Source organism: Mesoplodon mirus (assembly GCF_964341445.2).
Source record: "Mesoplodon mirus genome assembly, chromosome: 1".
NCBI classification, from domain to species: domain Eukaryota; kingdom Metazoa; phylum Chordata; class Mammalia; order Artiodactyla; family Ziphiidae; genus Mesoplodon; species Mesoplodon mirus.
In genome coordinates, this window is record NC_138976.1 from 5,752,211 (window position 1) to 5,768,896 (window position 16,686).

At 56.3% G+C, this 16,686-nt stretch overlaps 1 protein-coding gene across 1 annotated transcript; it reads right to left on the reverse strand.

Moving 5' to 3' along the window:
• Positions 1-2,571: 2,571 nt before the first annotated feature.
• On the reverse strand, positions 2,572-16,094 carry PRDM12 (PR/SET domain 12; the record flags this gene model as incomplete). Its single annotated transcript, XM_082614152.1, has 5 exons — positions 2,572-2,975; positions 4,376-4,487; positions 12,298-12,453; positions 13,915-14,105; positions 15,872-16,094. The coding sequence occupies 5 exons, from the start codon at positions 16,092-16,094 to the stop codon at positions 2,572-2,574; spliced, it is 1,086 nt and encodes a 361-aa protein (XP_082470278.1).
• Positions 16,095-16,686: the final 592 nt, after the last annotated feature.

The following is a 16,686-nucleotide window of genomic DNA, read 5'->3' on the forward strand; positions in this document are numbered from 1 at the left end:
GAGGGGGCGTGCACTCTTGGGAAAGGGGCCCGAAGCCTCTTCTGGAAATGGGAGCAAGGTAGATTAGGCTTTGAGTACCAGGCCTCCCACCAGCGTGCAATTCTTCAGAATGATGATTCCTATCTGCTCATCCTAGCATCTCCAGCGCCAGCACACTTCTGGAGGAGAACCAGGTCAGCAGCCGGCAGAGCACATGCACTTTCGTCTGCAATTACAGCCTGCTGCCACCAGGTGGGTTCTGGAGCCCGCGCTGCGGCCCTGTGAACTGCAGCTGAAACTTCACAGAATTACCTACAGAGAGCGATTTAGATTTTTTGATCAAGGGCCCCACTGACTTCTCTGAAGTCTGACACCTGCACTGCAGTGAGAGAAGGGTAAGGCCAGGGGCCACCAGAGGCATCGGAAGCCTCACGGTGAGGAATCAAAGGAGAGGCAAGATTTGTAATGGGAGGAGGGGGAGTACCAAGGGTGACATCCCCCACTAGCCCAAGGAGGAAACCCCAGACCCCAGATGGGACCTACAAGTGAACACATCAAGTGTGCATCTCTGTCTGTGCCCCCATCTTCCAGGGTGCAAGACCAGTCCCCCAAAGTATGCAGTCTTTGGGAATACCTGAAGCTCCAAATTGGGATGGCCTGTGTGTACAAGTGTGAATTCCAGTGTCTTCAGGTGTGTGTGTGTGTGTGTGTACAGCTAGACGAGGGTGCACAGAGAGGTGTGCCTGGGGGATGCCAGTAGGTTGGAAGGGTGACAGCCTCACAGCCTTACATGCCGGAGCACAGGTGAGAACTCACACTTCCCAGTTTGTACACCTCCTGGTCAGGAGGTCCTGGAGAGGAGAGCCAGGGCCTGGCCCTACATTGATGGCCTCCTTGCTCTTTGGTCTTCCTCAAGGAGGGTCTGGAAATGGGTGCCCAGAGCATTTGGAAATTCTAGGCCTTGGGAGTGCACTTGGTGTCCATCTTGGTCCACCCACACTGGCTGCTTAGATTCCTCAAGTTGTCCATGAAAATGAAAAAAAAAAAAAGTAAGTAAAGATTTGGGGGCAGTAACAAAGCAAGACACTGATATTTGGGAGTCAGCTGGAAACCACGAGGAATCTGCCAGCCCCTCGGGAGATTTCTGATTGATTTGTACTGTGGTCATATCTCTGGGAGCTGACACCCAGCTGTGACAAGGGTGACTTTCAAAACCAGTAAGTGGAACAACTCTTCCTGCCCCCTCTCCAACTTCTAGACATTTTTCCTTTTCCTTTTCTATATTTCCTTTTCATGCAGACAAAAGCGTCAATCCATTCAGATGCTAAGTGATAAATGTTCCAAGTAATTTTTATTTTAGAATACAAGAGAGGTACAAATGTATTTACAGTTGTACATATACAATCAAATAATATATATCACAGTTTCGTAAATATCATTTTAGATAAATATTTACAAAGTTAAAGTGACCATTTTCTGGAAGTAGAACACAAGTTTTTGAAAATCCTATACATTTTGTACTTTTCATTAATATTATTATAGTTTATTTTACAAAACGCCCTACGGGAATTCTAGTAAATGACTGCAAGGTGGGAAAGGCGACACCAGAGGGCGCCCACGGCCGGAGCTTGGGGAAACTTGGGACAGAGCAAGGGCGGAACCTCCCGGGATCCCGCACAGCTCGGAGATGCTTTCCGGGCTGAGAAGCCAGTCTTGGCCTCCTCGGGTCGGAGAGTGGCGAGGAGGGGCGGGAAAATTCCTCTTTCCAAGCTTGATGTCAGAGCCGAAGGGGAGGAGGCATTGGTCCAACTCTCTCATTTTACAGATGGGGAAAGGGTAAACGGAGGCCCAAAGAAGGGCAGGGCCTTTCCCGGGGTCCCCATAGTGGATTTCCGTTTTGCCTTCATTCTCAGCCTACCTGGCACATTTGTGCCTCGTCCGTCCCCAAGGAGCCGACTTTCGGGGGAAGGTGGCCCGAAGGAGAGAAGGGCCCGCTTGGCAGGAAAGGGCAGGTCTCTCCGGCCTCTTCTGGCTGCTCCTGAACCCCTTCAGTCCCCAACTCTCAAGGTCGCGTCCTTGAGTCCTGACATTGCAAGATATCAGTCTCAGAGGCGGCAGGAGGAGACAGATGCGCGTAGTGCCCGGGCCCGCTGCCCACACTGGGACAGAGAGCTCCATCCCAACACGCAGCTCTCTGTGGGGGTGGTGAGGGCCCCCTTTCCCCGCTGAGGGCCCTCGGAGACTTTCGGTCCCCTCTCCTGGCACCCACCAGGGGGCTATCAGCCTGGGCAGCCGACTCCACAAGAGGAGGGAGACTCAGGGGTGAGGCCGAGCATGGGGATCCCCTGAAGAGGAGGCGGCCGAGCAGCTGCACCAGCTGGGCGAAAAGGACGTCGCCCCTCAGTGTCCTCATCTGCGAAACGGGGCGAAGAGTGTATGCCTGGGCGTCATTTCTGGGGCGCACCTACAGCGCCGGTCCGGCGGCCGCGTGCCGCAGGGAGCGCGAGTCGGGAGGGAGAGCAGCCCCGCCGCGCGCCCCGGCGGGCTGGCCGGCGGAGACGCGCGCGGGCGGGAGCGGGCGCGCCGCGGCGCTCACAGCACCATGGCCGGCAGGTGGTGCGCGGCGGCGGCGGCGGCGAGCGCGGGCGCGTGCGCGTGCGGCGCGGGCAGCGCGGGCGAGTGGGCCTGCAGCGCGGCGCTGGGTGGCCGGTGGCGCGCGCTCTTCTGGTGGGCGCGCAGGCCGGCCAGCTGCGAGTAGGCGCTCTGGCACACCTGGCACTTGTAGGGGCGCTCGCCCGTGTGCAGGCGCACGTGGTTACGCAACGTGGACGACTGGCTGAAGCGGCGGTTGCAGAAGCGGCACACGAAGGGCTTGTCCAGCGTGTGGATGCGCATGTGCGAGCGCAGGTTGCTGCGCGAGTTGAAGCCGCGATGGCAGATGACGCAGCGCATGCGGCCGGAGGTGCCAGCCGCCGGGTCCGCCGGGTGGAAGTCCTCTGGCCGCGCGGGCGGGGCCCGGGGGGTAGGCGGGGAGGGGGAGAGAGAGAGCAGCCTTGTTAGAACCCGTGCGGCCGCGGCCTGATCTCCCCGTACCCCTCCCCCACGTGCGCCCCTCCCAGGGCCCAACAGCCTCCGATCGTCGGGTGCCCACTGCGCAGATTGCTGGCGCTGGCAGAGGGGTGGTAGGGGCAGCAAGAGCCCTGGCCTGGGATCAAATAGGAGTTGGACTCCAGACCATGCTGCGAGATCTCAGGGACTTAGTGACTTAGCTTCGGGAAACCTCAACTTTCTCATCCGTAAAATGGGAACCTACTACGACCTCACGGGGCTATGCACGACTACACGAGATGATCACAAAAAACTGACGTCTTTGAAGATTACTCTGTATTGATCACTTTACCTGCCTGAGGCCGGATATGGGGAAGTACCAGGTTTATAGTAATCTTCCATCAATGGTAGCCACTGTTATAACTCCTCCTTTCCCCCCAAAACCTTTCATTTATTCATCCCACACATATTTACTGAATGCCAACTATGTACCAGTGAACTGCACCTCACTTTTCTCATCCCCGAAATGGAATAATAGCATCACCCCCAAAAGGTTGCTGTAAGGATCAGAGAAACGGTTTGTGAAACATTAGCTGCAGAGCAAGTGCTGGATAAACAGTAGCTCCTGAGCCTCAGGTTCATCCTCTAAAAATAAGGATAACCAAATATCACAAGGGTTTTATGAGGACCCATGTGGGATGACACCTGTAGAAGGTTTAGCCCAGTACTTGGCAGGAAATAGGTCTTGAGCAAATGGTCTCTACCGTGATGATCAGCGCCCCACCCCACCCTGCTGCAACACACACACACAGGCACACTTTGCTCTGTCTTCATTCAACAGGTTTATACTGAGCACCTACTCTGGGCCAGGCTCGGCACCAGGGACAGGGCAGGGAAATGTAGATTGTGAAAGCTGGAAGGGAGCTTAGAGATCATCTCGCCCAACATCCTTCTTTTACAGGTGGGTAAACTGAGGCACCGAGCCATTTCCTAAGATTGCACAGCAGAACTGGGACTCAATCCAGGCTCCTACTGCCTGGCCCGTTGCTTCTCCACCACGCACTGCTGCTACCTCCACCCAATCTGCCCCCAGACAGTCTGTCTTGTCCAAAATCAGAACTGTCTTCCATCTATGCCTGGACCATGGCAGCGGCTCCAGGGGCATTGGCCTCCTTGAACCAGTAGGTCCCATGTGCTTGATGCTGCTGGACGTGGAACCAGGGTCCCCAGAGACCAGGAGCCTCCCTGCCAAACACACACACACACTCACACACACACACACACACACACTCTCTCTCTCTGGCTTCCGTGGCTCCCTTGTCATTGTGGCCTCATGGGGACTACCTACCATGCTTGTTCTTTTTCTGCTCCTCCCCCAGCCCGGGCACACCAGGGATCCCCAGGAAGGTGTTGTGTGAGTTTCCATACCACACCAGCAGCTCCTGGTCTGGAGGGATCATCTGTAGGGAAGGAGGCAAAAGGAGATCAGGAAGGCAGCAGCCCGGGGGTGGGGGGGGTCCCCTCACAGCGGGGAGGGGCTGTCCTGGTGCCCACCATGGAGATGTGGATACAGTCTCAGCCCCAAGAAAGGCACACTTGGGTCCCTTTCTATCCCCGGCAAGCTTCACAGACATGGAAGGCCTTGGGTTGCTCTCCCCCTCTGCCCCCCTCTGCCTGGACTTCTCGCTGCATCTGTCCTGGCTCTGCTGCTGGGATCAGAGCTGTCTCCTGGCCACACAGGAGCTCCCAAACTGACAGCAATGGAACAGAAGCCTTGCCACAAGCAGAAGTAAAAGAAGAAGGAAAGCTAGAAAACTTTTCATTTCTCTCCGAGGGGAAGCAGAGTCAGCCAGCCCTCAGGTCTGTGGGGCTGAGCCAGACGTTCCCAAGGAGAGTGGCCTGCGGGGCACCCTGTGGTTCTCGCTTACACCCAGCCTGATGATGTTCTGGAAATATCTCTTATCCAGAGCAGCCACGAGGCAGCGCCACGTCACATACCCTTCTCTCCCCATCACAGGGTTCTGCCTGACTCCCTGTACGCAGCTAAAAAAGAAGCATTCGGTTCAGTGAACACCTCCACCTCCGGAAATACTGGGGCACACAGCCTTAAACAAGATCCGTTTGCCATGTCCTAGGTCTGTGGCAGAGAACTCCACAAATGGTGACAGGGCTCTGCTGCTCCCAGGGGAGGACTGCCCCAGGGACACGGTGCCTGCGGTCAGGAGGGAGGGCTTTGCAGCGACAATCCAGGAAGGCAGTGGAAGGCCTGCTCCAGAGGTGAGGCTGACCCCGCCCTCTGGGACAGCCCAGGGGCCCGCCACACCTTTGGTGGAAGCCAGTTATTCATCAAAGCAAAGAACCTTCAGGCCCCAGACAGCTAGAGCAAACGAGAGAGGGGAAGGCCCATCGCCTCCCAAGGCCTGGACCCCGGAGGAGCTAGCTGTGGCACCCACCCTGGGGGGTCACTCTCTTATCTGCCCAGAGAAAAATGGATGCCGCCCCCCGGGCAATGGCTGGATTGTTTTCCTGGTGGGTCTTCTTTTAGTTGAAGTACAAAAGATCACACAGGACTCCATCTAGGGCTGTCTGAAATCACACCAGAATAGGGCCCTTCTCCTTGGCCTCCATGGTCACAGAGAAGGCTCCCTTCCATTCCCTTTGGTTCTGGCCTGCAGACCCCCGATCTGCTCACCACACCTTCCTTCCTCTGGTCAGAGCCAGGAAGAGCCTCAGAGCATCACAGCCAGCCCTGCTGGACCCTGAAAGGAGAGGGAAGCAGAGAGAGGAGGGGGTGGGAGAAGTGAAGCTCCAGGGGGCCTAGGCAACGTCCATCCTCCTAAGACTCAGCCAGGGGTCACTGTGCCCCTTCCCAACAGACCCTACAGCCCATGGGGTGTCACATCAAGCCTCAGGGACAGTGAGTGATGAGGAGCCGGGCAGAGGGTGCCACACCAGCGCGGAGTGACGGGGTTTTAATATGGAAAAACCAAATGCAGTCCCTGAACCCAAGGAAAATTAGGCAGTGTGTCAAAGAAAGCAGGCAGGTTAGAATCTGGCACCACAGCAAGAGTCCTCGAGGCCTCTCTGGTCATTCATAGTCACGGCCGCTGTAAAGGAGGCCAGTGGGGGTCAGAGCTGGAGGCCCTGCTGGAGAAAGGGTGGAGCTGAGAGAGTTTTGTGAACCCCTTAGAAAAGAGGGTGACGGAGCTAAAATATTCAAGATAAATTCACCGTGAAGGAAGCTGCTGAGAGATGGTGCCGGTGGGCCCTCGGTCACCAGGTCCCTGGGTGACCCTAGGCAAGCACTCTGTCTCTCTAAGCTTGTCTCCTCAAGTGAAGGGGGTGGGGAGCATGATCCCTGAGGCTCCCCCAACTCTAAGACTCTGATTATGTCACCTCTGACATTGTCCCAACCCCTGGTTTCAATTCTCAGACGACACCAGATGTTTATACATCACGGTTCTTCTAAAGCAACCAACCACCTGTCCAAATGTCTGTACACGCCCCTTCCTTCAGGAGACCGTCCTGCTGAGGCTCCTGGCTCAGGCCCTGGGCTCACACACGTCGGGGTCCACTTGGGCTCCCCACCTGCTGAGCGTGCCACTTTGGGCAAGGTGCCTTCTGTCACTGGTCCTCAGTTTCCTCAACTGCAGAACAGGGACAGCCCCTTCTGTAGTTTCACAGGGTGCTTGTCCGGGCTCAACGGGGCCACGCACTTAAAGCTGTTTGTACTATTTTCTGAGAGCTCATCAACCGCTCAGAGAAGCTGGCAGCCATCTCTGGGACATGGGGTCCTTCAGCTGTCCCCACGGAACGTGAGGGGTGGCCCAGGATATCCTGCGGCTTTGCCTTCAGTGACCATCAAGAGCGCAGGCTGGGGACTTCCCTGGTGGTCCAGTGGTGAGGACTCGGCGCTTTCACTGCTGAGGGCCTGGCTTCAATCGCTGGTCGGGGAATTAAGATCCCACAAGCCGCACAGCGAAAAAAGCAAAAAGAAGCACAGGCTGGACCCACATGCTCCCAGGACACCAGTGCCCCTCCGGTGCCACCTCTTCCCTGGCCCATCTGCCCGGGGGGAGCACAGATGTGGGATGACAGATTCAGCAAGTCGCCAGTGGGAGCTGCATCTCCACCCCCAGACGTGCAGTCTGGGAATCAAATATCTAAGTCAACACCGGCCTTTTCATTTGAATTGACTAACAATTATTATTAAATATAAAACAGATATAACAGCAACAACAATCATGGTGGTGAGTGAGAAGCCAAGAACAAATCCTGAATATTATTATTGAAAATGGTGACCGCCTGGAGGGGTGGGATAGGGAGGGTGGGAGGGAGGGAGACGCACGAGGGAAGAGATATGGGAACGTATGTATATGTATAGCTGATTCACTTTGTTAAAAAGCAGAAACTAACACACCATTGTAAAGCAATTATACTCCAATAAAGATGTAAAAAAAAAGAAAAAAAAAGAAAATGGTGGTTGGGAATCATATTTTTACAGTAAGAGCTTTAATATTGACTGCTTCAATATAGGCTGAGTCATGTATTTACTAACACATTTTTCAAATGCACTAAAATTAATTTTACTAGTGCATTTTAAAAATTAAAACAGTGATACAGACACAAAGCAGTACATAAGGAAAAGTAACTCTCTCTCGCACTCAGGGCATCCAGCCACTGTGGCCGGTTTTCTGCGCATCTTTCCTCAGAAGGGTTTGTCGTTTTGAGACCAGTTTTTTTTTTTAATGCTGATTTAAGGGGCATGAGGAACAGCGTGATGGAGCAGAGTGACGTTCATTTTCTACGAGATGCACCTGATTTTTTAAGAATTAATGAGCACATATTACGTTTATACAAAAAAATATTTTTTAAAGAGAGAAAATCTATTAAAAAGAACCTACTAGAATTGAGAATGACACACATCCCCAGACAGCAAGAAGCCTCCAGCTGTAAGGCAGCGCTGGGGAAGGCGGCCTCACCCGCACAGAGACCGGGCACTGGAGTCTCTCTCTGCCCTTCAGAGCTCTGGGAAACCAGCAGCAGCTCCTCCTGGCCTAGACCTCTGTCATCTGCTTGCTCCCAGACACCCCTCATGCAATGACCCCGGAGATGGAGACCAGGAGTGCCGGGGAGACCCACAGCCTCTTCCCTGAGATCTTAGTACCGTTGTCCAGAGGCTGCCAGGGTCCCATCAGCCAATCACCTAAGAGCAAAGAACGGCCACAGTCCCGTGCAGGCCTCCTCAGTAGCCCTGTTTCTTTATGGCCAACACTCTGGCCTGGCCCAGCCAGGGCTTTCCACGGGGGCTCGGAGAAGGAGAATCAGCTGCTTCTCTACTTTTCTGGGGATCTGAGACTGGCTCAGGATACACAATAAACAAAGCAATTCCCAAAGAAATGCATCCTGTACCATAAAATCCACATCCTCAAGACACGGGGTGAACATCAGCGCCTGACTCCTTGGCTGACAAATTATATAATCTCCCAACTGGTGCCTCTTCAGCTTCCCTGTTGGCCCAGAAGTTCTGCTCTGACCCATTTCTGAATTTTTACTATCAGTTGAAAACGCTTGGGGGTTTTGGTTTGTTTTCCTAATACAAATTCATGTCACGGTATTGAACGTGCTCCCAGGAGGCTCTGATGTCCTCCCCGTCCCCCGGTGGTACAGAAGCCCTTGTCTAGAAGGACCTCAGTGTCATCTGGACGAATATCAATTTCCATTGTACCACAGATGTCCCAACACACCAATTAATAGAGTTCCAGCAAATAGATATTGGCCAGGGAGGTCCCACGGCGTGGTGACCAAGGGCTCCACCGTGGGGTCACACAGGTCTGGATTCAAATCACAGCTCAACAGTCTCCCAAGATCTCCCGAACCTTAGTTTCAACGTCATTAAAACAGGGACAGTGATAGCACCGGACTGAGTGGGTTCGATTTTTTCAAAGTTGCTAAGACCCTTTGCACGGTGCTGGCACACGGTAACGGCTCCACAGATCGTAGCATCCTTAATTATGCTGATTATTAATAATCAAAGTGCCTAACTGCACCCACCGGTGAGCAAGATCAGAAGGAAAATGGTGCTTGCCCTCATAGAGCCAAGAAAAAGAGAGATGGGGCTATGAGGCTCTAGGGGAAAAAAAACCCCAAAACAAACCTCAATTGCCTGAAATGAGAAGAAAAGCAGCTGAAAGAAAAAGCCCACACTTCAGGGCACAGTCATTTGCCAAAACCTCAGGAGGGGAAAAGCCTGGGAATTTTCTTCCCAGTTCCCAAATCCAAAATTTTCATAATTTATTCCTAAATCGTTTTCTTGTGTTGAGTTTTGGGGTCAAAGTTCTTGCTTCCCTGGGGCAGCTGGTTTCTTTGCCAGTTTTGTTTTCTTGGGAGAAAAGGGTCCGTGTGTCCATTTTCAACCCAGCCCCCACCACCTGGAGAAAGACTTATTCATTCAACATTTAGTGCCCATTTTCTATGTGCTGGGCACTTTCTAGAAATGTCACTTTAGGCACCTGAGGTTGAAGATAGCGAGGGGAGAGCCTGGGATAACATGTTGGTAGATCCAGCCAGATGCATAAACCCCGCCTAGGGATTCTGCACAGACTGGCCAGCCTGGAGACCCATCACCCTCGTCTCTGTTTGGACGGCTGTTAATTTTGTATCTGTGGGAAATTTTAGGGCAGCAGTAGTATATTCTGCTTATTCAATGAAGATGTTTCTTCTCATTTTTTTTTGGCAAGTAATGGGTTACTGTTATGAAATCTACACAGTGGTTCTGAGTGGCGGAAAGATTAAGAAAACAGGTCACGGCACAGACCCTTCTTGGCTCACTCACACACATGCACAGAACAAACAGCCCACGAATTCGAGAGGCGTCCGGCGAGTGGCCTGGAGCAGCAGGAATCTCTTCTGGCCGAGCCCTGCTGCACAGTAGTCACACACACCTGGACACGCAGTTGGTCCCGTAAGTGGCGTCTGACATTTTGACACATTGCTTTAAGAAAATTGCCACCACGAAAAATGTACCTAACTTCACTTATTAAAAGTAAAATGGGTGATATTTTGTGTTTCCTTATTCCTCACTCCAGCACTCGGCTTGCTAACTCTGTAAAAGCACGAATAGCCAAACCGGTGATATCTACTTATCTTGGTCATATACGGTAGGTTTTCCCGATCCTCTTTTTTCAACTTAAATTCCTGATCAGATGTAGATGACTTTTAAAAAATCTGATAATCTTAGATTCCTCCGTGGAGATACACTTCAGCCACCTTGCCCTCCGACTCTGAATTTCTCTATAAACGTCTATTAATATTTCCTGACTCTGTCCAGCTCTCAGCCAGTGTGACCTGAACAGCAAGATGAGACTCAGGCCTCCGCATCTGACGCCTTGGGGAGTCCTTTTGCCAAAATCACATCAGCATCCTTACCCTCTCTCCTGTGTGTAAGCACGTGTGTGTGTGAGCGTGCGTATGTCTGCGTGGAGGCATGGAATGATTGTGTGTCCCCCATCTCATCTGTTTCAGGGGGGCCGGGAAGCAGTGTGCAAATGTGAGGCCGTGTGTAAGGTTGAGCGGGTAAAGGGGGGTGCTCTCTGCCAGATGCGAGGTTCAGCCACACGTGAGGCTGGTCCTAGGAAGTCTAATGCGAGGCCCTTGCTCCCACAGGGTGGCCGCCCGGCCAACAGTCACAAGAAACAACTCAGTCCTCAGCCTGGGCCACCGTCCGTCCTATCCTTGCACTGTCCCACCTCACTTGAACCCCAGTCCAAGAACGGCTCACCTTTCTTTGTTTTTTCTTTTGTGCCGCACAGCTTTCAGGATCTTAGTTTCCTGACCAGGGATCGAACCCAGGCCCCGGCAGTGGAAGCGCCGAGTCTTAACCACTGGACCGCCAGGGAAGTCCCAACCTTTCTTTACCCTTCTTGGTTCTCCTCAGGTCCAGCCCTTGGCTGGACCACACCAGGGCCCAGGCAAAGGCCATTCTGTTGTCACTCCTGGAAGATTCCCAGGGGCCTGGTTATTGAGGGACAGCTGTCCAGTGCCCCTCGGGGCCTTAGAGAGACATGGGGCTCTGAGTTACAGGAAGAAAACGGACTAAACGAAAGGAGAGTCATTCTCTGGCCTGGGGCGGGCGGCTCCTTCAGAACACCTCCAAACTCAGCCAAGCCTAGCCGCACCCCAAGGGGCACCGTGCTTCTCCCTCCAGAGGAGCAGAAGCGTGGGGTCCAGAGGACTCTTGGGGGAAGAGCCCCACCACCACCCGGGCCGAGCACTCGCCACCAACCTGCCACAGGGAAGCTGGGCTGCCTGCCCCCTCCTGGGCGGGACGCTGAGCAAATGTCCTGCCAAGAGACAACGTGCAGGGAGGGTCCTAACAGCATGGCTGCCTCGGCTACCACCGCCCGGCTACCACCACTCGGCTTGCTCTGTGCTGTCATCAGCTCTCCAGACACTGCGAGCCTGTCTGCCTCTGCCCAGGCGTTTCCCCACTGGGGACACCTCTTTCCCCATCCCGCCTGAACCTCTCCCTGCCCTGGGCCTGGCCAGCTCCTCTGACAGCCCCTCCCACCCACCATGGGATATGCTATTTAATCTCTCCCTTTCTCTCTCATCTGAGAAGCTTCACCCAGCTCAGACACTAGTGTTCGCATCCCTCACAAATGCCCATGAAAGCTGCTGAGTCTGCCAGTCATCAAGTGAGACCCAGCAAACTGTAGGTAATCACAGAATCCTCCCTTGTGGATTAAATACGTGAGGATTCAATACAATAATGCACATACAGTGTCTAGGAAAAGCCTGATGCCACAAGCGATCAGGATGTGATAGCTGAGATTAGAGTCGCGCGTGGTCCACCCGTCACCGGTGACAGGCCACGCACAACCAAGATGCTGCCGAGACAACACCCTCTCTCCCACCCAAATGCTTTCTCTGGGCTGCCTTCTGGTGTCTCTCTCTCTGTATTTCTATGGCTTCTCAACCCCAGCACCCCCTCAGCAGTTATCTGGGGACCCCAGTTGAGGTGCTCATGATATTCACAACGGCATAAAGTGCAAAGCCCTGTCCTTTCTGATCTACAGCAGAAAGCTTGCCCTGGAGGTCGTGCTCCCAGAGACATTGATGCATGGGCCTCAGTCCTCCAGCCTGGGCAGGGCCAGCTGGGCCAGCATGTACGCCCCTCTCTCCCCCTCAGTCCCTGGACACAGCTGCCTGGCTCCCCCGCCCCCCGCCAGCTGCACGCGCTTCTCCCTACACGACAGCACACACACTCACCTCGACGGCTTTGTAGAAGATGCTGGTGCCGATCTGGACCACCTCGAGGTTCTGCTCTTGCTCATTACGTGCGCACTTGATGTAGGTCATCCAGCTTCGGTGGTCCTCCTGGCTGGCGTCGATGAAGTAGCGCACCGTGCCATCCTCGTTGAAAACCTGGGCACAGGTGAATCGGGAGCCAGGTGAGGCGGGGCTGGGTCATGTGTGCTGCCCGTGGCCAGGGCTAGGCCTCAGGCTGGGCACATCCACACACTCTGTCTCTCCATCCTCACAACAGCCCCAGGAAGTGGACGCAGCTATTATTGTCTTGGTTTGCCAGCCGATGAAAGGGAGGCTCAGAGCAGGACGGTGACTTGCCTGAGGCCAGCTGGCTAGAAGTGGCCAACAGGGAGTCAGTCTCTAGGGCCCCACAGGCTCCTGCTGCCATGTTCTCCCCATCCCCAGATGAAAAGCATCTCCAAGAGATCACTGAGTACACAAAGTGACATCCACTCCAGCTAGTTCTCCGGGGATGCAGAGGTGCTCCCCAAAGCAGCGGAGGGCACTGGCCAGGACCTCAGCGGGGGACACAGAAGAGCCTAGAAAGGGAAGCCTGGCTCACTGTGTCACCCTGGCCTGGCCCAGGCCCCCTTTGTGGGAGCTACCAAAAGTACTCAGAAACCAAACTGGACCCCAACTTCCTAACCCAGCAACAACGGGAGATGGGAACCACGGCCCAGGCCTCCAGAGGTGGGAGGAGGTGAGGTTAGGAGAGGCCTCATGGCCCTCTGCTCTCTTCCTTGGCTCCGGTGACCAGGTGCAGGATTTGGCCCATTCGTCTCCTTAATGGTCTGCCCGGTGGGGGCTATGGTGGGGAGCCATGGGGGGAAGAGGGGAAATGACATTAGGGAGAGGGTGCCTCAGCCTGGCCTCCTCAAGGTGAGACCCCCAAGAGGAGGAAATGCTCTGGGAGGGGCTTTGTCCCCAGGGGGGCCCTCCCTGGCATCTGGCACAGTTGTGGAGGAGGAGGGTCAGAAGAGCCTGGATGGAAGGTCAGTTTCCTTCTGTAAAATGGGAATAATAACTCATGGGGCTGCTGAGGTAATCTGGTGGAATGTAGGCCCAGCGCTCAGAAAGCCGACTCAGTGCCGGTTAGTCGGTGTTCATTTCCAATGCCATTACTGTGCTTGGGTTGAGAAGCCCGAGGCCCAAGGAGCACAGGCTCCCTTCATCCTTCCAGCCACCCTCACCCCGAGGCCAGGCTGGCTTTGAGGGGCTTTCCTTGCTGCTTCTGGAGTGAGGGAAAGAATGCAGGTGGCTGGGCGGTGGCTCCCAGGAGTGGCTTGCCGGCTCTCCGTGGGACCCTGGGCAAAGGGCACGGCCTCTCTGGGTCTCCGTGCCCTCCTCTATGAAGCGGACCTAACAACAGACGTGATCCCTAGGGCTGGCCAGAGGAGAGCGCCTTCGCCTCGCGATTTGGGGAAGAACCTCCAGGCATCAGGCGGCATAGGATCCGGCCTCAGGGAGCGTCAAGGCCTGGCCCAAGGCGCCCGCAGCTTCCAGCGAGGGCGGAAGTAGCGGCCGGACGCCTGGGCCCCACCCGAAGCCCACAGCCAGCGCCCAGCAGCCCGCGCGTACCTCCCACATGAGGTTGTTGTTCTTGCAGATGTCCACGTGCTCCGGGGCGATGACGCGGCCGGTGAAGGGGCCCATCTCGGTGCCCGCCTTGATCCACGTCTTGGAGAAGATGCCGAGGCCCTCGCCGGGGATGGAGCTCTGCGCGATGATCACCTCGGCCGGCAGCACCAGGCTGGACAGCTTCTGAACCTCTGTGGCCGCCAGGCATGGGGACCGGGTCAGAGCCTGAGGCAGGGGAGGCCCGGCTCTTCCCCGGGGCTGGAGGCTCAGCGACCCGAGCCTCCTCTGATTGCAACCCGGGGACCCTCCGAAAGCAAGAGGTGCTTTGGGACTCATTTCGAGGAGAGTTTTTTGTTTGTTTGTTTGCATTTGTTTTTGTTTTTAGTCTCTCCACGAATTCTCAAAGCACCCACAACCTCCCCTGCCCCCCACCCCGGCAAAGTTTAAGAACTACTGAGCCGACCGCAGTGCGTGGCTTTACCAGTGGGTAAACTGAGGCCCGCTCCCACGAGGGGGTGACGGCCCAGCCAAGACTCTTTCGCCCTGTCTGGTTCTGGGCCGATCGTGCGTCGCTCGGCGCTCACTGCGCGTCGCGGCACCGAGCACAGGGCACTGTCGGAGGACCCAGGACGCGGTCAGGGCTTCTGACTCCTTTCGCGGTGCGGGGGGCGGGCCTCGCGCCCGGGGAGGGCTGGCAGCGCCCGGAAAGGAAGCCTAGTTTCGAGGCGGCGGAAGCTCAAAAGAAACGCGGGCGACGGCGGGCCGTGTCTCGCGCTCTCTGGGTGACCCCGGGCGCGCCTGGGTCCCTCGCCGCCGCCAGGATCCGGGGTGCCAGGAAGGGCAGTGCCCGGATCGAGGCGAGCCGCGCAGTCGCCTCTCTGGACGGACAAGAGCCGGGGCGGCCCGCAACCTCCGGGGGTCCCCCCGCCTGGTCGGGCAGCCGGAGTGGGAGCGGCGAGGCGCACAGGGGCGGCCTCCGTGTCTTACAAGGTCCCCCTCTAAGCTACCTGGGAAAATACCCGGCCAGCGGGCCAGCTGAAAGGGGGGGTTAAACGGTGTCCATTGCGGCGCGGCCGGCAATTTGTCACGCTGTTAAAGTGATCGCATTCATTCGGCTCCATTCGAAAGAAATTGCTAATTCTAAATTCATTAGCCCTGGAAGAATGCTGTAGCAGTAAATTGTAGCTCAATGCGGAGGGGACTTGTTTAAAAGGGGCCGAGGAATTCCCCTTACAAAAAGGGGGGATTAGATGGTTGACATAGCGTGAATGGAAGTGGAATTAGTCTGCACGGTAAATTAAGAGAGGAACAGAAATCGTAAAGGGGGAAAAGGGGGCGACGCGCAGAGATGCCAGCGCCGGGGAAAGATATTGTTTGCGGGTTGATGAATGAGGAGTAAGAACTTGAGACATCTTAAAGAAAAGAAACTTTTCTGGCTCTTTCTCTCCGTCTCTCTCTCCGCGGCTTTCTCTCCCGTCCGCCCGCCCTCCGCCCCCTCCCCAGCCCCCACTGCCTTTTAAAGTTCTTGGTTTAAGTGGGAACTTTCGCGGGTCAAGCCCAAGTTAACTAAATGAATTTAAAACCCCTTCTTTTTGAGTCAACTGCTATTACACGCCTAGTAAGGCTTTAAATGCCGGGAACCCGCCGGCTCTAAGGGGTGAGGGGCGGATGGGGAAGCGCGGGGGCGGCGCGCCCGGCCGCCTGGACGCCGAGATCTCTTCACCGAGCCGCGCGGGGTGGAGGTGCCCCCCTCCCCCGGACCCTCCCCGCCCGGGCTGGGCTGCTCGCTCCCTGGTTCGGCTCGCGGGAAACTGAGTCACACGCAGCATCTGGAACGCCCAGATTGGCGCGAGCTGCTGCGACGCCCCGTGTCCCCGCCGCGTCCTGCGCGTGTGGGCCCGGGAATCAGGGGCCGCGGGGAGGAGGGGATGCGATCGGCCTCGACGGCGCGACTCACCGCCCGAGAAGGACTGCGCCAGGACCTCGGCGGTGAAGGCTGTCTTGGGGCTGGCGTGGTGGCTCTTGTCTTCGAAGAGCTGCTCGCCCAGCACGTTGCGCCAGCGGCCGTACAGGAAGCTGTGCAGGATGTCGGAGGTGATGACCTCTGCCAGCGCCAGACCCGGCGCCTTCAGCCCTGTCTTGAGCACCAGGGCCTCAGCCGGGAGCACGGAGCCCATCATGGGCGGCCCGGGGCTCGCCGGCGCCGGGGACGGACGGACGGACGGACGGCCGGGCCGAGGCGGGGATGTGGTGGGCGAGTGGGGAGCACAGGGGCGAGAGAAGAGGGCTGGGATGGGAGAGGATGAGGACGAGGACGCCGGAGGTAGTGGGAGGCGGGGGGCGGGGTGGCTGGGAGGAAAGTGAACGAGGGGGAGCGAGGCAGAAATGAAGAGAGAGATGGAGAAATCTGCGGAGATGGCAGAGGCGGCGCGGAGGGCTGGAGAGCCAGGGGTGGAGGCGGAGACGGGTGCGGGGAGGGGGGCGGTGCGGGGTGGGTGGGAGGCGGGTGGCTTCAGAGAAACGGCGGCGAGGGGCTCTCGGCCGCGCGCTCGCCTCTCGCACACCCGGCCCGGACGGTCTTCCCCTTGGCAAAATCTCAGCGCCTTTATAGGAGCCGCAGTGACCCTCCTAATTGGTTATTAATGACCCCCTGACGTCGGAGGACAGACTTGTTGTACCCGGCCTGGCTCGAGGAGCCTCCGCCTCGAGAGCTCAAGGGGCGGGGGCGCTCGGGCCGCTCGGAACATTCACCCTGCGTCCTCCCGCCCCTCC